The 26,404-nt window shown below is 40.3% G+C and overlaps 1 protein-coding gene across 5 annotated transcripts in view; it reads right to left on the bottom strand.

Moving 5' to 3' along the window:
* Positions 1-26,404, bottom strand: part of pex5la (peroxisomal biogenesis factor 5-like a) — a 178,671-nt gene that overhangs the window by 5,487 nt on the left and 146,780 nt on the right. For all 5 annotated transcript variants that reach the window (XM_063045753.1, XM_063045757.1, XM_063045754.1 and 2 more), the window contains 8 exons: positions 26,277-26,376; positions 23,169-23,264; positions 18,690-18,806; positions 18,092-18,235; positions 12,874-12,944; positions 8,777-8,974; positions 8,429-8,594; positions 4,868-5,025 (listed from right to left, as the gene is read on the bottom strand). In XM_063045753.1, coding sequence (XP_062901823.1) covers positions 4,868-5,025; positions 8,429-8,594; positions 8,777-8,974; positions 12,874-12,944; positions 18,092-18,235; positions 18,690-18,806; positions 23,169-23,264; positions 26,277-26,376 — 1,050 coding nt within the window. The remainder of the gene's footprint in view (positions 1-4,867; positions 5,026-8,428; positions 8,595-8,776; positions 8,975-12,873; positions 12,945-18,091; positions 18,236-18,689; positions 18,807-23,168; positions 23,265-26,276; positions 26,377-26,404) is intronic.

Here is a 26,404-nt window from a genome sequence, read left to right as displayed (position 1 = left end):
TTAAAGTGTATAAACAACTTGCAAAAATAAAATCACCCAAGAACATTGTGAATACATAATAAGCAAATTGCCATCTTTGTTTTAAATAGTTTTCTCCCTCACATTTGAGATCTCCTTTGTCATGAATTAGGTTGTAGATTCTGTGTTGGGTCAACTTTGCGCAAGAATAGTGAGCAGATTCTGTGTATTTTAGCAGAGGAGTGTACTGCCAGATTCACCATATGGAATTTGCCAGTAACTGCACAGCTAAATATGACCCACTTGTCACAAACGGTTAACATATACCATCAAGATTCAAGCCCAATATATTTGATGGAAAGGCTGATCAATATCCTAGCTTTAGAATACTCACCTAAAATGTTTACCCTTTTGTTCTTTCCACAGATACTGTCTGACCTACTGAGCATTTCCCATATTTCTTTTAGTCTGTGAGCCAGTAGGGTTGGTCGGTACCATCTGAGGGGAATGATGCTTATAGTGATTTTTGGCAAGGTAGACATCTCAGGAGTTAGAAAATATGTGATAGCATTGCACCAGTGGTAGCTTTATTACTTCAAATAAGTAATCACTTTTTGTATATATTTCATATCAACATCAGTACAGCAGAAAATGTTACCCCACCCCCGCAAAAGGTGAAAAACCTCATTTGAAGAGATTTCTGGAGTTTTATCAATGTCATGATATTTTCCATATTGTTATATCAAATCAAAACAATCTTAGGCTTTTGGCATAGCATATAGGATTACAGTACAATAATTCAAATGTGGGGTTCCACGGCCATAACCTAGCCCCCATTTGCTTGTAAAATGAATATATTTAATCAAAGATTGCTTTCCATACTTTGTTTCCATACTTTCATAACCTATTAATAATCATAATTTTCCAAGTCTTCCACATCTTCATCTGAACTTTCCACACTCTCTAAGGTGGATGCCTGGTTACACAGTCTGCCAGTCTACACATGTCAGTACACCTGAGGCCACTTGCAACGCACATACATCTGGGGCGCGAACATTTTTTTGGACAGTTACAGGCCAGTAGATCCAGGACGGCATCAGGTGCTGGCTGGCCTTCCATCCAGTGCACCACCAACTGTTCAGCTTCCCCTTCTCTCTCCATCTTCCATCCTCTGCCAACAGGGCTTGGCACTTGTGTGTTCTTCTCCATATACCAGCCTGGCAGTTGGCTCGCTGTGCATATTTTGTTAAGCAGTCCTTGCATGTGGGAGCTGATAACTTTCGATCTCATGTTTTTTGACACAGAAAAGGTGATACCTGAGCTCATTGACCTTGGTGGTTGATGCTTTTGGGGCATACAAGAGACATGTAAATGCCTCCAGTTTGTCCATCAGTTCTGGGGAGAGGTCCCATTCCTGACCCAACTCTAAGAATGTGTCCTGAGTTTCCCTGTTGCTGGTCAGAAGTTTGAGAGCACTTGTCTTCCCTTTGCCTGCAAAAGTGCTTACAGTGTCACATCCTGTATATGTGTGCAACCGGATGAGAGCCCTACAAACCTCTATGCCAACAGTGGCAGCAACCTTCCTGATGACTACAAGCCTTGTACAGGTTCTAGTGCCACACTTTTGGAACAATGGGGCCTCAGTCTTGGCACAAAATGCTAAAGACATGATAAAGACATCTGTGTCTTCTGAGCAGATCACCACAGATTGGTATCCCTCTCTTGTGGCATAGGCAAGTAGGCGGCCATCTGCTTCTTCTTGTTGACACTGAAGAGCTGACACCTCCTCACTGTCTTGAGATGTGATTCTGTAACATTTGTCATTCACAGTTGCATACAGAATCTTCTCCTGTAGCTTTGCTCTGTACTCCACCTTCCTTCATTCATGGACTATGAAGCTAATGAGACTATTTTTGTTACTGTCTTTGGTCAGAAAGTTCCTCCACTGCCTCACCATTTGTGTGCCTGTGATACCTTGCAACTCATGACCAGTCTCTTCACCCCGTAGAGATCTTACACTATTCTTGATAGAGTTCTCCTTGTATGTGTCGAACACAACATCTATTCTGCTACTCTGACTGCCTTCCCTCAGAGCCATACCCAGAATTGTTGTGGCAACATCTCTGAAAGTAACTTAATCATCTTTCACTCTTTGGACCAAGTTCATTCCATCAACCACTGTAGCAGAGTTTCCTGGGAGTTGCTGTTCTACTGCTACATTTTTCTGTAAGGTTGTGGCTAAAGTAGCTTTATTTGTCTTTCTCAGCAGTCCTTCTGGTGTGGTCAGGGCCCAGGCCAATGGTCCAAGGGGATGAGAAAGGATATTCTCCATACGTAGACTGCGCCTTTGTGCCATCACTATGATGTGTCCAAACAAAGACCTGTCTGCTTTCAAGATGATCGCCCTCCCATTTGATTTCACTTCTCTCTTCTTACACATATCACTGAATGTTTTCATTGGGTCATGGAATTTCTTTGCTGGTGGGTCTTCCTCTAGTCTATCATCCTTGAAGGTTGCATGGCATTGCTCACCAATCTCATATGCCTTCATTAGGTCGGAGCCAATGTCCTTGGGGGCTGCCTTTGCCGTAGAGATGCTAATGAGGTCCCGCTTCTCTGCAAATGGGTTGACCCATTCATGTACGAGGCTAACCACTGCTGAAACTGCTTCCTCATCTTTCTGGATTCTTGGCTGCTGTAGCTCCGCATGACAAAGCTTTGATTTGTTGCCTTGCACCATCTCCCTTAACTGTCCCAGGAATGCACTGCAGTGCTCAGCTGTTATGTAGTAACACTTGATAACTCCAGCATTCACGCTGAACCATAATGTGCCTCCAGGAGTCTGTGTGTCTTTGTTCACTGTGGCTTCAATAGCTTGGTCCACAGGGATCTGCCCAAAGGGGTTGTTACTTGACAGCTGCACTGAGAATTGGCCTGTCATGAAGGCTTCATACACAGAGGGATTCTTCTCTGGGAGATTCATCATCTGAGCAAAGTAAGGGGACAGGTACCTGGCATAATTCATCTTATCATAGGCAAAGCACCATGGGATCATGGTTCTTATAGCATGGAGGTGCAACTCCCAGTCCCCCTCACAGAAAGCTATCACCACTGCAATGCTATCACATATTTTCTAGCACTAGGGGTGTATACCTTGCCAAAAATCACTATAAGAATTATTCCCCCCAGCTGATACCGGTGGCCCAAATTTGGGGTCCTGGCTCACGGACTATTTGCCCTTATTTGAGGCTTCTACTGAGACTTCTTAAGATATTTCAGGCAAGATAATAAGGCTTTGTGCAAAAAGGCTGAATTAGTTGGCTGCAAGTTGCTGGGAAATTGTGAGTGAGTCTTTGCATATTAGCGTCTGACATTGGAGTCCAATGTCAAAGTGCAAACTTGCAGCAGATTAATCCTGTTGGGGAATCAGTACGTCTGTTCATTTCTATGAAGAAAAAAGGTACTGCTTACAGTTTCCTGAATTGAATTTAAATACACTTTTTTTTAAAATGAAGAACAAACAAGTATTCAGTTTGATTTCTTAAATTTCTAATCACTTACAATTTTCTTTTTTTAAATAATGTCATGTTTCTGAATCTGGGGACACTGAAAATACTTGGCTATTTAGAAGCCTGTCGCTGCCCCAGGATGTGGTTCGCCTTCTGGCAGTATTTTTCCCTAACTGTTTCATAGGAAGTGTTTGATTTGGCCTAACTTTGTGACAGCATTAAGTTGTGCAAGGTCTCTCTACTTCTGACTAGGAAGCTTCAGGCACAAGTTCACACTGACATGTCTGCTAGAGGTGAGTTTGCCATCACATCGATCAAGAGTGAGTCTGGTGACTACATAAGATCATAAGAAATAGGAGCAGGAGTAGGCCATCTGGCCCGTCAAGCCTGCTCCGCCATTCAATAAGGTCATGGCTGCTGGCAGCTTGTTATGACCTACGATCTTTCTTACGGCAGGCAAAACAAATCAATACCTAAACTAAATATTCAGGCGAGAATTGCTTGTTTATAATAAACTGAATAAGATTTCCTCAGAAGCTCCAAAGGCATCTTTGTTCCAAAATGTTACTTTGTATTTTACGTGGTTAAGGTACATGTCCAGTCTTAATATTGATTACGGATACAGTTTGCATTCTTAGTAATTTAAATTGATCAGAGTCAAGGTTAATCTGTGGTTCACATTTAGATCCCTTACCCCAGTGAAGTTCTGAAACTCAAACCCATTTCAACAGATTTCAGCACATGAACCAGACCTGGATCTTGATGGAGAGGAGAGGGAACACTACTCTGTACGTAACGCTACTTTTACATGTGAAACCAAAGCCCCAAGGCTCTTCTCAGGTGATCGTCACAAAGATCATGGAGCTCTCCCTGGTTTCCTGACTGATAATTAGTCTTAAACCACTACTCCCAACGTTTTCTGGTCATTAGCTTTTTTCCCCCCAGTTTTTCAGAACCTTAATATGACACAGCATACTGTTACAATAAAATCTAGGATTACAACAGTGTCTCCATTTCAATGGGACTTCCTAAGGTTGTCAAAAAGCACGATATAAATGAATTTTATTTGATGGTTTGTTCATGTATAAATACTCAACAGAATTTACTGCAAAATAACTTACTTCCAACCAAGGTTACAAATTTTTCTTCATAGTACTGTAAGAATATATTCAGATTTCCCTGCTGCTATCTTACTAAATTTTACAAATTTGTACAAATTTTCTAACAAGTTGGCAGTCTCATTATGAGAAGCAATCATAAGATCTGCCTTAGTTTCTTAGCAATTTTGTAAAAGAAAAGAATAAATTGTAGAAATGCTTTCCCTTGGTTGCAAGAATAAAAAAAATACTGAAACTCCTTTACCAGTTAACAAAATTACTGAAAAACAATGTTGTCCTTACTTGTAAGCTCCCAGGTTTATGCAACTGATTCCCAGATTGTACCTTGACCGGATGAAGCCAGGTTGAATTTCCAAAGCCCTTTGGTAAGCCTCAACAGCCTCTTCACTCCGATCTCCATTTGCCAAAGTGGCTCCCAGGCGATTCCACAATAAATAATCCTTGGAAATATGAAAAAAAAGTCTTAAGAGTCATCTTCATTCTATGTTGTATTTCATTTTGAGCCAAAAAAAAAAACCCAACTGGGAACATTCACATAAAAGGGAATGCAGAGAGTACCTTCTCACTGCATCCCTTTTATTTTATCTATATTTAATTAGAATAAATAACATAATAACTAACATTTAATGCAGAAAATTTTGCATAAGAATAGTGCATACTTCAAGATAGTGACCTTGAAATTACTTATTAAATATAATTCCACTTGCTTTTAAACATTCCAGCAACACTTAAAGAGATTTAACCTTGCACCTTGGGTAGTTATCAATTACTGTGTGCAAGTACTGTGCAAAAATTAGAGTCAAAGTGCTTACCAGCAGAGTCATCTGGCAGTCTTCCACAAATTTCAATTAATACTAAATTAAATACTGTTTTAAATATTTGGTAGATATTTGAGAATAATAGGTATCAAGTGTATGGAATTAGGCCGCAAGTCACCCATAATCTCACTGAGCAGCAGATTCTGCTCAGGGATCTCCCAGAAGTGCTGACTGCACTATCAATAAAATCAATTTTCAGAGCAGTTTCTTTGGTAGTTAAATGAATGAACAATTTGCACTGCACTTGCCAAGATTACCATGCAGTCATTGTGACTGGAGGTAAATTTGCACTTTTAAGTGACTTATTTCATGGCACTTTCAAAATGACATTGATATTTTAATCTAAAATATCAGTGCAAGGATAGGAAAAGAAAATGGGCGAGGAGTACACCACTGTACAAGACGTGAATGTTCTTTTTCAAGATACTGTGAGTCGAGAAGGAAGAACGCTTAGGTGAAAATTTCCATCATTGCTGGAAAAAGTTTGCATTGTATAAGATTTAGCCGTAATGAGACTAGAATACTTAATTCTGTGAGAATTGTACCACCAACTTTCTCTAACTGTACAATTACAGTTATGCACAGAAATTGAGAAGTTGCTGTCGCATTTTACTCTCCCCAAAATTCCATTTTAAAAAAAGTTTCATACTCAGGAACTTGTAATGAAATAAACCAGAACAGTGTGCAGATACTTCATGCTGAATACATAGGAATTAATCACGCCAGACGGTTAGGTCAAATCTATTATTAGCTCATGATTCTTTTTAAACTATGTAACAAGTGTTATTTACTGTATGTCCTGGATTGAGATGTGCAGCATCATTTCTGATTTATAACTATTGCTGGAGTATTCAAACGTAACATTCTTCAACTACTTTTTTGTCTGTCTCTTAGTCCAATCTTACTTTCCTATTTTGTATACTGAATTAATTACTTAAACTGACATACCCTAGTTAGGACGCCACATTACTCACTAACTTAAGAAACAGGAGAAGGATTTGGCCAATCAGCCCCTGCACCATTCAATATGACAGCTCATCCAATCCTGACCTCAACACCATTCCACCGCCCCACTCTCTCTCCTCGTCTCCCGTGTAACTGTTTGTCAGTCTCCACTTTGAATGCAGTGACATGACTGCTGTGCAGGTCTAAGTCATAGAAACCTGAAGATTCACAATCTTCTGAGAGAGAGGAAAAATCCTTCTTAACCTCTGTCTTAAGGGAGCTGACCCTTTATTCTGCAAGCATGCCTCCTAGACCTGAATACCCCACTGAAGGAAATCCACTCAGAATATTGATTGTTTTAAACAGATCACCTCACATCTTCGGAACAATAAAAATACAGGCCCCTTCACTCATCAGCCCCTTGATCTAAAAAGAAACCTAATAACTCTGCCCACGCCCCCCCCCCCCGGCAGTACCTCCAATGTAAGCATATCCTTCCTTAAAAATGGAGACAAAAACAGTATGCATCACTCCACATGTGGTCTCACTGGTAGGGTTGCCAACTTTCTCACTCCCAAATAAGGGACAAAAGTAACAGTCAAATACGGGACACTTGTGTTTACCCCGAGAAAGACTACCATGACCATGAAGCCTTGCGCGGGCACCTGTGTGCACATGTGTGTACGTGCCGATTTCTTTTCTCTACAAATCAGTTTTGGTGATTCTGTTCAGTGAAACTACACTGTACATACATTATTTCTACATTATATAGGCTGTGTATTTATCATATTCCTGCTTCTACTATATGTTTGTGTTATTTTAAGTTTTATGTGTTATTTGGTATGATTTGGTAGGTTATTTTTTGGGTCTGGGAACGCTCAAAAATTTTTCCCATATAAATTCATGGTAATTGCTTCTTCGCTTTACGCCATTTCAGCATGAAAGGTTTCATAGGAATGCTCTACCTTAGTGGGGGGAAATACGGGACAAGGGCGGTCCCATATGGGACAATCCAATTTAGCCCAATATACGGGATGTCCTGGCTAATACGGGACAGTTGGCAACCCTACTCACCGGTGCCCTGTAAGTGGCATCAAATCTTCCCTATCCTGTGCCTTTGCAATAAAGGATTAAACAAGGCAACACTGAACAGAAAGAGCAGGACCTTGGATTGCGATGTGACATGAGGATTTGGCTGAAGCAGCAAGGATATCTTGCTGGAGCAGCAAGGCCTTTGATAAAAACCCTGTTTGGAGTTTCATGTGTTTTTTTACTATGGAGTGTATATACAATGGTTCAGCAGACTTGATTCCCATGATGGCGGGACTGATGGACAAGGAAAGATTGGGTAGGTTAGGCCTACATTGACTGGAGTTCTGAAGAATGAGAAGAATCTCCTAGAAACCTATGAAATTCCAACAGTGCCGGACAGACAAACTGAAAGGAGGTCGTTCCCACTAGCTCGAGGGTTCAGAACTAGGGCTCACGGGATACAAGAAATGTGATTTAGAACCAAGATCTGGAGAAAGTTTCTCACCTAGAGAGTGGTTAACTTGTGAAATTCTCTATCAGAGGCAGTAGAGATTAAGTCTTTAAATATATTCAAAGAGGTAGATATATTTCTTGATATCAGGGGATTAAACAAAAGTAGAGAGAAGATGGGAACAAGGAACTGGAGGGATGATAATGAGGAATTGTGCAGCAGGTGTAAAGGACTAAATGACCTTGCTTTCTATGTTTACCCTCAGCTCTCACTGCAGCTTAGTAAAATATTAATGTTCAATAGTAAATTGTGTCCTCTACAACTTTTCCAAAAATATCTGCACAATAAATTTGTTATATTCTCCTATGGGTGATTTATCTACCTAGTTATGTTGGACCATGTGGCAAAATGACAAAAAAAATGAATATTGAACAGTTTTAGATACTAAATTTAGGCATTTTACTTTATTAGAGTTCATTTCTGAATTAGCTTCTAAAATATAATGAAAAATGAACAATCCTTATCTAAAACTGAAATCATGCTGGAATGGGTTGAAGTAATGTTAGCATCCAATTACTTAAAACAGTAAGATCTTACCTGTGGTCTAATCGTGAGGGCAGCATTGAAAGCTTCAATGGCTTTGTCATATTCTCCACTGAGATTGAAAAGCACACCTAGTCCAGTCTGCAGGTCTGGATCTATGGCATCTGAATTCTGATGAGCTGCTTTCAAAAACAGGTCTTTTACTTCTGCAAGGAACAAACTAAAAAGATTTAAAGTTATTGAGTATCAATTAAATGAGAATGTTTTTCCATTCATACATGATTCATTCACAGCTGCAGTCAGATGCAAATTATGTATAATAATACATTTTGTGACCTTGCAGTAATTATGTTTTTCAAAACAAATACTTCACTAGTTTCCAAAACACTGATTTGAATTTACCTTCCTCCTGTTTCTTTGGATTCCCTCCTTCCAAGAACTGGAGAGCCAGTTTTTCCCCTTATGAGGTACTTGTACTTGGGGTTATGTCTAATCCAATTTTTCAGGGCTTCGCTGGCCTCCTGTTGCAGACCAATGTTGGTGAGACTTACTGCTAATGCCATAAGGGCATCCAGGTTACAAGACTGCAGCTCTAGACATCTAGAAAAACAAAATGAAAACACAGTTCTTTCAAAGACTGTTGTGGCCCTACAATTTAAATTCTACATCAAACTGAATGCTCAGAAATAACCGTGTACATCAGGAGACTGAGGACAGCTATACAGAATGACAGACCTAACTTCGTGAAGATTTTATATGTAGCCCCCCTGGCCAGCCTCAGAGTTGCTCGGCTTGCTGTCATCTAGGGAAACAGCCCTCAGCCCCACCAAACTGGGTAATCAGTTTGTGTGGATGCTGTGTGATGTACCCCACCCCGCCCAAATAACAGACAATACACCAGATGCAATTAAATGATTTACAGTTTATAGATATTACTGGAACTACACAATTAATAGAGAATAAAATATAAAAGGAAAGTCAAAGGCGCCACACTTATCAAAGTTCAACCTCTTCATGCACAAACAGGTGCAGCTCAGGAACCTCCTTCTTCACCCTGCGACCCCTTGGACCACCTCAACCGGCTGCCTGGGACCAACAACGGTGCTTAACCAGACGCTCCACACGAGTCCGTCTCCGTCTCCTCTCCTCGCCAAACGCCCCGCTCAGGGTCCGACCCCATTAGCGGACTCACAGCAACTGGTCCATCCTCTGTCTCTCTCTCCCGCCTTCTACCCCAAAACCCCTCGCATACAATCTCTTACAGACATACCAAAAACATAACAACTATCGCAATTGGTTCATTTGTCCTTTTATCAACAGATAATCCAAAACAAGCTGCTAGCGGGAGGACTTTCTCAGCAGTTAACATAACAAAGAAGCCCTTTCAATTATAACATAACAAAGAAGCCATTTTAACTAGACTACGCAGTGACATAAAAAAAAGAAACCCCCTTACATATAGTACTTCAAGAAGTAACAATTTATTAATACCAAATGAAGGAGGTAGTTATTTAATGTATTCAAGGAAATGTGCATAATGACTAAAAACTTCCACTACCTTCAATATCAATAATTGTACTGTTAAGATGAAAATACATGCTTACAGCAAATAGGAGTTTGTAGTTTACATTGCCAACAATGGCAGGTATTACTCAGTTTTTATGGAATACTCAAAAATATGTTTATTCAGATCAGAATTCCAGATTAGTCAAAATTATTTCTGTTAAATATATCAGAAAAAACTGGATTAGCTAAACTATAGAAAACAGCAATAGTAACATTAAAGTTCCTTGATATTTTTCATAACAATTATATTCTTTGCACTTTCTTACATTAACCTCATATCACTTGAGTCTCTCAATATCTACTGACTGAGTGATTAAGTAAAATAGTGAGTAGAAAGCCTGAGAGATCAAAGGCCAAAATCAGTGAGTCTGGAGGAGGAGGCCCAAAGGTCACGTTTTCGAGGTCGGGCCAGGGACTGGGTTTGCAGGCCCGATGACTGTGAGTCCAGGGTCAAGGGCTAGTGGCCCAGAGGTGGGCTATCCTGGGATCGGAAGCCTGTCTGTGTGTGTGGGTGGGAGGTTTAGGAAAGGGCTGGTTGTGGTCATGTTTTATTCTGTTGTTTTGACGTTGGTATTACTGTTGCTGATGTGGTTCTGCTGAACATTGTGACATACTATGGTAGTGCTGGAATGTGTGGTGACACTTGCAATCTGGCCCCAGCACCTCCTTTAAGCAAATCTTAATGCAAACAATGCATCTCGCTGTATGCTTTGATGTACATGTGAAAAATAAATCTGAATCTATATTCTCAGAGGATTAGATAAATGGAAACTGATCTTATTTAATATTTGAAGGCCTCAGAGGACTTGACAGTGTTGGTGCTGTGTCCCTAATTTAAGAATGCAAAATTGGAGAGCGTCATAACCTCAGGGAAAGGGTTTGGATTGAAGTGATATGGAGCTTTCTAATCAAAGGACTATGAATCTTTCGAATTCTCTAAATCAGACTTTTTTTTTAACATCCAAGACCGGCTGATTTGTGATGCTAAGGAACTAAAGAGATACAGGAACAGACAGGAAAGTAGAGCAGATGTAGAAGATTAGACAGGATTTTCCTTCTAAGGTAATGGACTACACCTATTGCTGCTCCTGTTGCTTCTTTTTATAGGAATGCTGTTAGTCAAGAGTCAGGTTGGAGGCAGAGGTGATGGAAGAGGCCATTCAAATGATTCAGTCTCTATTAGGAGACCTTGGTTCTACTCTACTGACTTGTGAGAACTATCACTATCACTTGTTGGCCCAACAAGTCTATGTCTGCTCCCAGAGAAATCATATTCCTGCACTAATTATTGATGTAAACAATTCTCCCCACATTCCCATCAGCCCCCTGATGGTTCTATCCAGGAATAATCTAAAGCAGACCCTGCACATCTTTGAGAAGAAACTACAGCACCGAAGAAATCCACACGGTCAAAGGAAGAAAGTACAAAATCCTCATAAGACAGCACCAGAGGTCAAGATCGAACCCCCAGTGCTGCTGCTGAGGCAGGAATTCTACCAGCTGTGCCACTGACACTTGGAAACATGGTCATCTGCTTTGACATTCTTGTATATTTCGTGATATTCTACTTTGTGCTAATTATCAGTCCATCAATTCTTTTTCTTAACGAGATGGGGTTGATGTACAGAAATTTGAATTCATCCATTAATTATGGTGAAACTTAGCTCTAACTGCAGCTTGCTGAATTTTGTGTTTATGATAGATGTTTCTCTCCAGTTGGTGCATTTTGTCAATGTCAAGGGTCCATTTGAAAGCAAGCATGGGAAGGTCAGGGTTCAATGACAGAGAAAGCTACTACGTACAAAACCAGCAATAAAAGAGCGAAACAAATTATCTTAACAATGATTTTGATGAGAAGGTGTACAGGAGTGAAATAGATCGGCTAGTTGAGTGTGGTCACAACAACCACCTTGCGATCAACATCAGGAAGAGCAAGGAACTCAAAGAGCAAGAAACTGGGAGATTACACACAAGTCCTCATCGAGGGGTCAACAACTGAAAGGGTGAGCATTTCAAGTTCCTAGTTGTCAAAATCTCTGAAGTCTATCCTAGACTCAAAATACTGACACAATGACAAAGAAGGTACACCACTGGGTACACCTCATTAGGAGTGTGAGGAGATTTGGTATGTCACCAAAGACTAACAAATTTCTATAGATATACCATTGGGAACATTCTGATTGTCTGCATCACCATCTGCTAAGGAGCTCCAATGGACAGGATTGGAAACACAGCCCTATCATGGACACTAGTCTCCTCACAGTCAAGGACATCTTCAAAAGGCAATGCCTCAAGAAGGCATCAAACATCATTAAGGACCCTCACCATCCAGGATGTAACCGCTTCTCTTTGCTACCATTGAGGAGGAGGTACATCAGCCTGAAGAAACACACTCAGTGTTTTAGAAATAGATTCCTCCCCTCTGTCATCAAATTTCTGAATAGACCATGACCCCATGAAAACTGCCTCGTGCTTTGCTCTCTTTTTGCATTATTCATTTATTTGTTTACATTTCTTACTTTAAGTGATAGCAAGTTTTTAATGTACTGCTGTCATAAAACAACAAATTTCATGACATACATGTCAGTGATAATAAAACCAGATTTTGATTCATTTTCAATTTAGTTTATTTCACTATAGACTTAGAAATGATATCATTCTTGTAAGACTTTTTTTAAAATATGACTTCTTTTAAAAAAGAGTACAACCCTTGTAAAGTAGATAATCAAGGCATGTATTATTGCAGTAATTTAATGATAGGCGTGTTATTTTCCCCAGTTCTTGAGGAAAATATATATTTCTGTACTTCTACAAACTCATAGCCATGTTTTCCTGCTATTAAATGAATTTTCATTAACTGAATTCAAATTACTTTGATTTGTAAACCATATACAGTATTTTAAAAGAAGTTTTAATGGTTTGTTATGATTTACCTCTGGAGAGCAACAATTGCAGCTTGTTCATTTTCATTATCTGCTTGGGTGGTGCCCAAGTACTGCCAGGCCTGTGTGAATATAAACAATAATTTTAATGCATTTGCAATAAAATAAATCTTTATAATCACATACTAAAAATAGAAAAAAAAATCTCTCCTAAAAGTTTTGCTGATACAAGGTTGATCTTGATTCACAATTCAAGTGAGTTACACATCCTGCAAATTAAAACAGGTTTGATTTCTAAATTTTCCTAGTACGGGTGAAAGGATTGCTGACCTGAATTATTAACTCCTGTGTTTCTCTCTCCTCAAATAATCTCTTACCCAAGTACTTGCATTATTTTCTGCTTTTATTCCAGATTTCTAAAAAATACAGTTGTTTGATTTTCAAGCTCCTGGGGTAATTTCATCTGTCATGAAGTGGGCGTAGACATTTTGAACATATTAGATAACCAATCCCTTTTCCTATTTATCAAAAATAATAACAAATACCTCCAGTATAATCCTTTATTGATAGATCAGATATTTCAGGCTAAAACAGTCAATAATTACAGGAAACATACATAGAAGGTAGTTAAAACACAAAACAAGATGCCAGCAGAGGATAACATTTTACATTTTAACCATTTTGCTGCTCTGAACATCTTACAATTAAGAGAACGGATTTGAGACATTGTGCACAGAGCTAAATCTGTCAGGAATTTTATAAGTAGGTTTATTTGCAACAGAAGATGTCCAGCATACATTCCTTGTTATACAGAAATAAAGCCCTCCTGGGGTATGCAAATTAGTAGATAAACTTTTAAGAAGCCACATCTGCCTTCAGATTTCTGGATCTGAAACTTCATTAGTTGGGTAAATGTCTACTGTCGTAGAGATGCTCTTTTCGATGAAGTATCTGGTAGAAGCAGTTAGAAAAGTGAAAGGTGCAGAAGCTAGAAAGAACGTAAAGAGTTAACAACTCTAACAAACATGTTCCAAGAATTCTCTGCTCCTGCTGCTCTGCTCTCCAGTATATCCCAAACGTTAAATTGCTCAGAATTCTCCTGGAACTTCCCTACTTTTTCTTTCTTTTTTCTTTTATGACAAACCTGAAAATCAACCTTATTTTTAAAATCAGTTCATGTTATCTATTCTAAAAGCCCCTTTCTATTTCAAATCACAGATTTTGTCTGTTAAGGGACATTTGAGCACTGCAAAACATTTTACTATAATATAGGTGTAAAAAAAAAACGGAAATCGTTTTTATTTGGACTGATCTCCAAATGAGTTAGCTGGAAAAGGTAGAAAGAGAAAGGGGGAAAGAGAGAGATGTGGCTGATAGGACATCTCGCTGGGCTGCATCATGTTATGGCCATATATTCAAGGCTTGAAACTGCTTCCATGTGCAGACCAGCACGGGCAAGCAGAGTGCTGCTGCCCCTCAAGTCTTGAGGTCCTGGTTTTGAGGCTATCCTTTGGATGGAATTTGCAATTTCTCTGCATGACGCCAGGCACGCTGGTTACCTCCAACATCCCAAAGGTCCGCTGGTAGGTAAATTACCCCTTAGTTAACGTCGCAAAAAGATTAAGAAGGGAGTTGATGACATGAGAGATAATAAATTACAAGGTTATGGACAAGAGAGGGGGAAACAGCACTGATGGCTCCGAATTGACATGGAATTTGTGGGTTGAATGGTCTCGCCCTTTGCTTTAAGGATATGCACTAACCATTCTGCTGTTCACCCTCTATTTGACGTTCTTCACCCTCTAGAAGTATAAACGATACAATCATTCATACGGCAATCCGATTAAAAGTAGCATGCCGATGCTACACTAACCCAGTGAAAAGTGACTTCTTGAATTATCAATCCTCAAAACCCTTAATTTATCCAAGTGATACAATGTAACGAGCACAGAGAGTCTGAACACAATGACAAAAGGGTAATGCGGGAGCAATAACTATGTTGTACCTGGATGATTGTTTAATATGCTGAAATCTACATGCTTATGGACTGAGAACTGGGATAAAAAAAAACCTAACTCCATTTCTTTTGTAGGTATTGTCTCACTATATTACAGGCAGTGGACATGCAATGCTCAGCTGCTGCAGTGCAAGATGTGACTGGTGCCATCATGGCTCTGGGCACTTCTACTCGAATTGATACTGAGGGCTCAAGACGTGCCAAAAATCTGTTCCCTAACAGAGTGCTACGTTGCTGATGCTCTGGATCGTGACTCTGGTGTTGGCTCCATCATCTGTGTTCCTACACCACGAGGTTTTGTTATTCTGCGCTCACCAGCCAGCCCAGACTTGTCGGTCGCGAGGAAAGGCTGCAAAAGGCAGACCTGATGGGAGTTTTCTTGAAGTAATTTGTCGTGAAGATATTCCCACAGTGCTGAAATGCAAGATAATTCCATTGACAAAGGAACAGTGATGCATTTCCAAGACAGGGAAGTGTGTAACTTGAAAATTAATTATTCACGTGGTTTCCTTCTCAAGCACCTGTTGCCCTGGCCTTCAGCTGGTAGAGGTGATGAGTTCAGGGTGTGCTGCTGGAAAACTCTTGGCAAAATCTAGCATTATATTTTCTAGGTTATACATTGCAGCCAAATTGAACTGCAGAGAGAGAGTGATTATCCAGAGTGATCAACTGTATAGTAATTAAATATTTGTTGTGTACAGTGCCAAACCTTAAAAATCAGTATGAATTGGTCCTAGTCACATATAGAATGAGCTTCAGGCCATGGACAGTATTGTTAAAGCTGACTGGTTATTGAAACAAACTCATGCTTGTGAAACATCAGTATCACACAGTTGTATCTTATTTCAGCTCAAATGATCGTTCGTCTACACTCAGTAGTCACTTTATTAGGTATACCTGCTCATTAATGCAAATGTGTAACACCCAATTATGTGGCAGAAACGCAATGCATTAAACCATACAGACATGGTCAAAAGGTTCAATTGTTCACACCAAACATCAGAATGGGGAAAAATGTGATCCAAGTGATTTTGATCATGGAATACACACAAAATGCTGGAGGAACTCAGCAGGCCAGGCCACATCTATGGAAAAGAGTAAGCAGCCAACGTCTCAGGCAAAGACTTTTCATCAGTCTTGATGAAGGGTCTCGGCCCGAAAAATTGACTATTTACTCTTTTCCATCGATGCTGCCTGGGCTGCTGAGTTCCTCCAGCATTTTGTGTGTGTTGCTTGGATTTCCAGCATCTGCAGGTTTTCTCCTTTTTTTGATTACGAAATGATTGTTGGTGCCAGAATGGTTGGTTTGAGTATCTCAGAAACTGCTGATTTCCCGGGACTTTCATGCACAACAGTCTCTAGAGTTTACAGAGAATGGTGTGAAAAACAAATATAAAAAAAAATCCACCAAACAGCAGTTCTATGGATGATAATTTTTGTTAACAAAGTATACTTTATTCAAAAATAATGTACAAAAAACCATTCAATGACTTTCAATCCTTTACAGACGTTTCCACTATATTCTATACATTTCCACACTTTTAGCCACTCACGTGGCACCCCATTGTTTCATCTTTACACACTGCTGATGAGGGGTATACTCCCCACCACCCGACCCCTCCCAATCCCGCGGGAGAAGAACCCTTGTGACGACAAACCAAGTTATCAGACGATTGATGCTAATGAGAAAGATAAGGGAGACAATGGAGAAATGTTCAAAATGTTAATGAGAGAGGAGAGAGAGATAACAGAAAAGAAACACAATTCAGAATATTGACAGACCGGTTGCTTTGAACCTGAACTGTTTGAAGTTTGATGGACAGGCGATACCCTAGCAGGGGGATAAAAAGAACAGATTCGCTAAGGCACGGCAAACACCACGAGATCACAAGATAACAAGACCCTGGAAGAGCGGTGTGCCCCCACAAGCTGGTGGGAGTTTGGAGGTCCGGTTCACGGGAACCGACCATAGACTCACAGGGTGCAAAGGTACGATCGGTGGGAATCTGGTGTGTGTGTCCGCCCTTGCCTGGGTGCAGGGTTCACCGCGGAAGAATGGTCGTATCCGGAACGGGGGGGGTCACAGTCGGTGACCACAGCGGGATAGAAGACATAAAAGGGTCCGCCCAAAACCAACTGCGAAGAACATCAAAAGTCTGCCTGAATCAAATTTACATCTCTCTCTCCGCCCCCCCCCCAACGGCACAACAGCGATTACTGCGAACTGTACTAAGCTGAACTGAACTCTGCATCACTTACAACTGATCATTTTACCCCTAGACTGCGATAGAGCTTGGTTTGATTCCTATTACCCTAGTTCTGTGTACATGTGTGTATTACCATTACTAACCTGTTGCATTTATATCTTTACGATTAGAGTACTGTGTTACTTATTTCTTTAATAAAACTTCATTAGTTCCTAGTAATCTAGACTCCAACGAGTGTTCCATTTCTGCTGGTTTGGCAACCCAGTTACGGGGTACGTAACACCCTATACCGTGGTCCTTCCCCACCGGGCCCTTGCGATGGCTGCACCAAGTTTCAGTGCGTCCCTCAGCACGTACTCCTGCAGCCGAGAATGTGCCAATCGGCAGCATTCTGCCATGGACGTCTCCATGTGCTGGTAGATCATCAAGTTTCAGGCCGACCAAAGAGCGTCTTTCACCGAGTTGATGATCTGCCAGCATCACCGGATGTTGGTCTCCGTGTGCGTCCCCGGAAACAGCCCGTAGATCAGTGAGTCCTCTGTTACGCAGCTGCTGGGGATGAAACATGACATTAGCCCATCCATCCTCCTCCACACCCTCTCTGCGAACTGACAGTGTGCAAAGAGGTGGGTCACAGACTCCTCCTCACTGCAGTCCTCCCGTGGGCAGCGGGGTGTGGAGGCAACGTTCCGGGCGTACAGGAGGGCTCTGACTGGGAGGGCCCCCCTCACCGCCAGCCAGGCGAGGTCCTGATGCCTTTTGGTGAGGTCTGGCGATGAGGCAATTTGCCAGATGACAATGCCTTGTTAGAGGAAAATGGTCAGACGGGTTCAAGCTGACAGGAAAGCGACAGTAACTTAAATAACCATACATTACAACAGTGGTGTGCAGAAGAGCATCTTTGAATGCACAACACATCAAACCAAGTGAATGAATGGGCTACAGCAGCAGAAGAGCACACTGGGTTCCACTCTTGTACCTAATAAAATGGCTGTGTATTTTTGAAACATGTAAACACGTGTAAACATGCACATCATCAGCCTACCTCTGCATCATAGGGGTCCTGCAAAACAGCTGATTCCAACAACAAGACAGCATTGGGCAGATCCCCCTCCTTCTGCTTCTTTAATGCTTCCTCAAATGCATTGGGCCAGTCTTTATAGGGATTGTCAGTGTGAAAATAATAGCCCTGCAGCAAAAAGTTAATATTATTAAAAATTGTAAGTATTGTTAATAGCCAGCTTTTTAGAACTAAACCAGTTTCTATGCTATATTGACTGTCCTGTTGTACATACTATTTACTAAAAAATTACTATAAATTTCACATTGCACATTTATAAACGGTTTGTAGATGGAGACATAACGTAAAGATTTTTACTCTTGTACGTGAAGTATGTAAGAGATAACGTCAATTCAATTCAATTAGTTAGCTGCCTGATACACATCTTAACAGTGTAAATTCATCCATCCAATATTAACTCAGTATTTGTTACTAGGTTGCAACAATTTAATCATTTATGAATTACAAAACTCAACTCCATTCAAATAAAATCTGTTGAACTCCTTCCACCCTCACTTCTTATTCATGTGCTGCTTTAACTGCTCACTTGCTGTTATCGTTTGATTATTCAGCAGAAAATTACCTTCTCATGCGGGGAGACAGTTGTACTTGTTGGTGGCTGCTCACTTCCTGCAATCCAATTTCTACGTGCCATTTCTTCCCATTCATCTTGCATTTTATCCCAGAATTCTGTGTCAGACTGGGGGGGCAGGGGGGAAGGAAAACTAAGATTCAACAATTGAAAAACACCTGAGAACTCTTGACAGCAATTGGTAAACATCAGATGTTTAATTAAGCTGGTGTGTCACTGTACACTGAAGTACTTGCCAGATAAATCTGAAATTGATTGTGAAAGGAAATGGAAAACATCCACCTTCTGTTGCTTACATAAAACAGCAGTATCATTCCAGGATTGGCTTCAGAAAGATTTTCTTTGAATAGCTATGCAGCCTGATGGACACCAGTAACTACAGTGGAAAATGTATTGTAGTGCAAAAAGAGTTGAATATTTGATCTACAGTAAATACTTCACTTCTATCCAGCAAAGCTGAAGAACAGAAGTCTCTGTTGTAGCGTGAACAAAGTCACTGGAGAGACACTGAAGATAGAGGATATAGAAATGTTTTATTCAGCAAAAATGAGCAGCGGGCATCATGTTGAGAAGCTCTTGTAAGAACAGGCCTCCCAACCCAATAGTACATGACATTTTTATATGCTAAAGATCACAGGTAACGACGGGACAATTCTATCATTACAACGTATTCACAAAGCTTACTTTGAATTACACATAATCTTCACACACTTCCTTTTACGCACCCACACCCCATACACCCAAAATGAATGTTAATCAGCATTGTCTGCTTTACAATTAACATCAGGAAAACTATTGTTCAGAGTTGCATTTTAAATTCAATCTACAATCCACATTCACGTCTGAATATTGGTTGCTGGTGAAATTAATATTTGCTACATACTCTAACTCCAGGATATGCCCTAACAGTCTCCTTTTCTACAACTCTAAGCAGCATTATAGATATACAGGAACTGATTAAGTATTTGGGAAAATAATTTCAATTATGGGCATTGTTAGCTATTTATTAGTGTATATTTGATTGCAAATTTTTTTCCATGGTTTTATATGCTGGGCTGTAATCGTGTAGGCTAGGCTATTAGTTTCTGATCAGTGCAGGAATTGTGTCTTGGAATTACCTGTTAAAATGACAGGACAACCGTTAGCACTCGATTACCAAATATTAGTCACGTAGCCTATTGGTCTTTATCTCAGGCTGGCCTATTTTTTTCTCAGAATCATTTAGAGCAGGGCTTGTGTGTGACCTTGCTTTCCTGGCACTTTGCCTGGCCTTTCCTCCAGCTCTGGTTGCAAGCCACTATTTGTACACAGCACACACAAAATGCCGGAGGAACTCAGTAGATCAGGCAACGTCTACGGAGGGAAATAAGCAGTCAACTTTGGACTGGGAACCTGGGAACACACATCAAAGTTGCTGGTGAATGCAGCAGGCCAGGCAGCATCTCTAGGAAGAGGTACAGTCGATGTTTCAGGCCAAGACCCTTCGTCAGGACTAACTGAAGGAAGAGTTAGTAAGGGACTGGGACCCTTCATCAGCACTGGAAAGGAAGGGGGAAGAAGCCAGCTAGGCTTATCAAGTTCAAGTTTAATTGTCATTCAACCAAGCATGAATACTCATGAATACAGCCAAATGAAACAGTGTTCCTCTGGGGCCACGGTGTAAAACACAACAGCAACAGTCATGCACTGCATGAGGTACATATAGCACATGTAAGATAACAGTAAAATACGAGTCACTCAAAAAACATGCTTTCTTTTATTATAAATTACAAAATAAGTAAGTATTGCAAAAATGAAAGAAATAACGTGGTAGCATTCATGCACCATTCAGCATTCTGATGGTTTAGGGGCAGAAGCTGTTTCTGAATCATTGACTGGGAGTCTCCTCCCTGATGGTAGTAACAAGAAGACAGCATGTCACCCGTCATGAGCCATTCACAACACACATTTGCTCCTCCAGTCTGTTGTCGCTGGCACTGGTTATATGTTACCTTCTCTCAAGAAAGACAAGGAAACTGTCCGTGAGCGAATGGTATGTTTGGTAGTATGTGGAAGCTATCAAATCTGGGTTTAAATCTTTGAGTAATGGTAGGACTGGTTCCATAAGGTTGTTATAGCTGGGGAATGGGTTGTTAGTAGCGATAAGCTCTCATATCTATTAAATGTTCCCAGTGGCTTGTGTCTCAAATAGCCTCTGACATCCAAATCCAGCTCCTGGCCTTCACGTGTGGCTTGCTGCTAATCTGGCAGAATCATTTCTACTGACAGGAAAAAAGCCAAAGGCGGCTTACTTGTGCCTTAAAACCAGTCGCTTCGTGCAGATGGACTTCATTAGCCATGGTTGGAAGCTTAACTAGGAGAAGTAAAACTCTGATCTCAAACCTCCACTGCTTTCTGGCTACACCCACTCGTGGGGGAGGCTTTGGGAATAAACCCCGAGGAAAGATCTGGAGTTGCAGTCCTATGTTGAGTTCGATGCTGACTGTAAACTCCTGCAATGCAGTTGGTGTTAAACTGTATCGGTCTCTGCCGTTCCTTTCAATTCATCAGCTGTGTGGAGAGGGGGGAGGTTCCTACATGGGCAACAGCTTGTTCACCATGTCGTACTGCCCAGGCCTGCATATTGAGAAAGGGCGCCCATCCATGGTTAACCTGGGGCCTCAATGGTAAGACTGTAAGAATGTGGTAGATCTTATGAATGTTAGAGTACAAGTCTTGAAAGAAATAAGTTTTCATTATGTGAGTGAGACAACTGTATAGTAGTCTGTGAGGCTAGTGATGCCATTGTTGGGAGGTGGGATTTAATGGCTGTATGCTGACCTTGAGCTCGTACTATATGTGCTGATCAAACCTCTGCCAGTACCAGTTGTGTGAGCCCTCATTTCATTGCAGTCTTCTATCATGTCAAGCATTTCAAATCTGTGGATCTGTTGCCAGTTCTGGGCAATGAACATTTCTCCTCAAATGGTCCAGTGATAGCTTCTATCAGCTCCAGCAAGCTTTAGTTGGTACAAGCCATACAATATTTGGGCTCATTAATATGAATAAATCAATAGAGAATTAAATTAGTTCTACACAATGAGATGGAAGCTCAAATTTTATGCAGGCCCTACACTGTATTAATGGGCACATCACAAAACAAGCTCATCTGCTCCAACAATTCTGCTTAAGAACCTCATTCATTCAATACCATTTACAGATTAAAAGAAAATGTAAAATCTGATCATCACTTATTAATTCAGAATATTATAGAGAAAGAAAGCTGAAGGCTGGTTGAGTTGCTAGTTAGCATCAACATTATAAAATTAAAAAGGACTAAATAAATCAAATGTGATATAGTTTCACATTGTATTCATAAGGCCACTGTAAGACATCAAAGTTGCAATACATAAAGTAAAAGAGAGCATGAGCATCTGGAATTTTGTGATTCCAGAAAAGTATGACATACTACTGCTGACTGAGCAAGTGCAGAAAACCAAATGAAACATGATCCAGGAAGACAGAAAGAGGACAGATGGCATTATTACAGTTTAGAAAGAACGAGAAGGACAATAACCAAAATACTCCTGCATGTTGAATGGATATATAATTTGCAAGTTTCTAAAGCTTTCTGAAGAACCCAACTGAAATGACCCGGAGCTTCATGTATGGGTACATAAAGTGGCCATTGCAGAGTCTTACGTAGGGTAACGGGGTTTGCTGTACTGCTGCCACAAATTAACAAAGTGCAATAAATGCAATATAGATTAGGGATTGTTTTGAATGCATGTAGGACACAGGTAGATGTGAGAGAGGAGTGCCTTTGGTTGGGATTGCAAGCCCGAGGAATAAGTAAATTCAACAAATTAACATGGACCTATTCTGTCAGTTTCTAATGCCGGTTTAGGACCTGGTATCATCACATGTACTGATGTACATTGCAAATCTTTATTTTGCATGTTACCTGTACAGACTATTTCATTACAGTATTGCATTGAGGTAGTACAAGGGAAAGCAATTACAGCAGAATAAGGTGTTACAGTTGCAGAAGTGCAGTGCCGTGCAGGCAGATAACAAAGTGCTAGGCCATAACAGGGCAGATTGTGAGGTCAAGAGTCCAGTTTACCCTACTAGTTCACCATCCACCTTTAAATTTCACAGAGGCAGATGAGATTGCCTGTTTGTGCAGACATTACATATTGTTTGCCATTGGAATAGACATCTGGAGTCCTGTGTGTGTTAGGTGTTAAAGACTCACAAAAGAACCAGAACTCAAATTGCAAATACAGCTAAACCAGCATGAAAGTCTCCACCTTCCAATTCATTTGGAAAAATAAAGTATGAGTGGATTGCCCAGCACCAAAAACGGTGCCACATTGTAACCTAAGTTACGGGCTAATGTACTTCTTATATTTCTAAGCTGCAAAGAATTCCACTGTTAATTTCTATATTCTAATGTCAGAAAAAAATAGGAGGGAGAAATTCAGAAACCTCAACTGCTGCCTTTGCTCTTTCAAACTCTTCCTCTGTTGACTGGTTTCGAGTTAGTAGTGCACTTCCCCAACGTTGTTCCTTGGTCATTCGATTCTAGTGTGACAGGAACACAACATTAGTATATGCTGTAATGAAAATAACTCCATTTTAAAAACATGCGCTTTTTAAAGATTTACCTAATATTTAAATTGACTGTCATAAGCAATATAATTATTAACTTGGGGAAGCACAGTAGAAACTAAATTCTAATTTAAAGGACATCTTTAGAAGTGTACAGTACAAGAGATCCTTCAACACACAATGTCTGTGCTAACTGTGATGTCAATTTAATCTAATCCTACCTACTTGCATGTTTACATCACTCCATTCCTTGTCTTTCTAAATGCCTTTTAAACGTCACTACAACATCTGCTTCCATCACCTCACCAGCAACATATCCTAGGCACCTTCCACACTGTGTGAAAAACATGCATTCAAATCTCCTTTAAACTTCACCTCAATTTCAGAAGAAGGAAACCAATGGTCCATGAGCCAGTACTCAAAGGATCAGAGGTGGAGAGGGTTAGTAAATTTAAATTCCTGGGTGTCACTATCTCAGAGGACCCTCCTGGACCCATCATATAACCATATAACAATTACGGCACGGAAACAGGCCATCTCGGCCCTTCTAGTCCTTGCCGAACTCTTACTCTCACCTAGTCCCACCGACCTGCACTCAGCACATAACCCTCCATTCCTTTCCTGTCCATATATCTATCCAATTTAACTTTAAATGACAACATCGAACCTGCCTCAACCACTTCTGCTGGAAGCTCTGAGTAAAGAAGTTCCCCCTCCTGTTACCCCTAAACTTTTGCCCTTTAACTCTCGACTCATGTCCTCTTGCTTGAATCTCCCCCAGTCTCAATGGAAAAAGCCTATCCACGTCAACTCTATCTATCCCTCTCATAATTTTAAATACCTCTATCATGTCCCCCCTCAACCTTCTATGCTCCAAAGAATAAAGACCCAACTTGTTCAACCTTTCTCTGTAACTTAGGAGATGAAACCCAGGCAACATTCTAGTAAATCTCCTCTGTACTCTCTCAATTTTATTGACATCTTTCCTATAATTCGGTGACCAGAACTGTACACAATACTCCAAATTTGGCCTCACCAATGCCTTTTACAATTTCAACATTACATCCCAACTCCTATACTCAATGCTCTGATTTATAAAGACCAGCATACCAAAAGCTTTCTTCACCACCCTATCCACATGAGATTCCACCTTCAGGGAACTATGCACCATTATTCCTAGATCCCTCTGTTCTATAGCATTCTTCAATGCCCTACATTTACCATGTATGTCCTATTTTGATTAGTCCTACCAAAATGTAGCACCTCACATTTATCAGCATTAAACTCCATCTGCCTTCTTTCAGCCCACTCTTCTAAGTGGTCTAAATCTCTCTGCAAGCTTTGAAAACCAACTTCATAATCCACAACACCACCTATCTTAGTATCATCTGCATATTTACCAAACCAATTTACCACCCCATCATCCAGATCATTAATATATATGACAAACAACTGCAAAGAACGCACAACAGCAACTCCACTTCCTCAGGAGTCTGCAGAGATTCAGCATGTCATCAAAAACCTTGGGAAATTTCTACAGATTTGTGGTGGAAAGAGTGTTGACTGGCTGCATTACAGCCTGGTATGGGAACACCAATGCCTTTGAGTGGAACATCCTACAAGAGGTAGTAGATCTGACCTAGTGCATCATGGGTAAAACCCACCCAACCATTGAGCACATCTACATGAAATGTTGCTGTAGAAAAGCAGCATCCATCATCAGAGATCCCCAGCACCCAGGCAATGCTCTTTTCTCGCTGCTGCCATCATCAGGTAGAGGTATAGATGCCTTAGGACTCACACCAGCAGGTTCAAGAACAGTTGCTACCCCTCAATGATCAGGCTCTTGAACAAAAGGGGATAGCTACACTCATTTAAGGACTCTGTTATATTGTTACTTCATGCTCGTTATCTATTGCTATTTATTTGTATCTGTATTTGCATAGTTTGTTTACAGTTAACAGTTCCTGATGTTTACAGTTCACTGTTACTGTTCTATAGATTTGCCAAGTATGCCTGCACAAAAAGAATCTTAGGGTTGTACGTGGTTACATGTATGTACTCTGATAATAAATTTTACTTTGAACTTTCAAGTCTATGCCCTCTACTATTTGGCATTTCCACCCTTTATCCATGCTCTTCATAATGTTACAAACTTCTGTCAGGTCGCCCCTCAGCCTTTGCTGCTCCAGGGAAAACAATCCAAATTTGTCCAAACTCTGCCGATAGCTAATGAACTCTAATTCAGGTAACATCTTGCTGAATGTCCTTTGCACCCTCTCCAAAGTTTATACATCCTTTCCATAATGTGACAATCAGAACTGCACTGCATTGCACACAAGTGTGACTTAACCAAAGTTTTTTTTACAGCTGCAACATGACTTCCAATTTCTATATTCAGTACCCCGACCTATAAAGGCAAATATGCTGTACGTCTACTTTATCACTTTATGTATTTAGCCACATTAAATCAGGTAAAAGTTTGGGATGCAACCTATTTTTGAGTGAATGTAGTACTTAATAATTGCATGACTGTAAGTAAAACTAAATTACAAATATTCTGATTTTCTAATTAGAATAGTTAATTAGCTAAATAAGTGAAAAAGACCATGAAACCAGCAGATTATTGTAAAAATGCAGCTCATTCACACTAGGCTGTTTGAAATTAGATCTCCTGCCCAAATCCACTTCTGCTTGCAAGCAGCTAGCTGTTTTTCCAGGGTTCACCCAGGAGGCCAAATGCAAATGAGCCCTGCTGTTAAAATGGCCTGATCTCAAACTTCAGAGTGTTTTAAGAGTTATTAGCCATCCCACTCCAAAGCCACTGCAGAGAGTTAAAATTGACACACAGATGTCAAAACCATCATTTAGTTTTGGCCACATGTCCTGAGAAGGTCACTGTACATTTCTAAACACAAAATACTGCACAATTGTTACACATTTTATTGAAATCTATTCTTGATATATAATCGAAATTTATGTTACCTGTGTTGTTGGTATCTGTTCCAGTTCTGTTGATGATGAATGCAGTTCTGTTGCAGTTTTACCTGTTACAGCCTCAGATTGGACCTTATTTTCTGTAGACCTGTATGGTATCATAAATATTTTTATTG

The sequence above is a fragment of the Mobula hypostoma genome, chromosome 4 (assembly GCF_963921235.1).
Source record: "Mobula hypostoma chromosome 4, sMobHyp1.1, whole genome shotgun sequence".
Classification (NCBI taxonomy): Eukaryota; Metazoa; Chordata; class Chondrichthyes; order Myliobatiformes; family Myliobatidae; genus Mobula; species Mobula hypostoma.
This window is presented reverse-complemented; position numbering and strand designations above follow the sequence as displayed.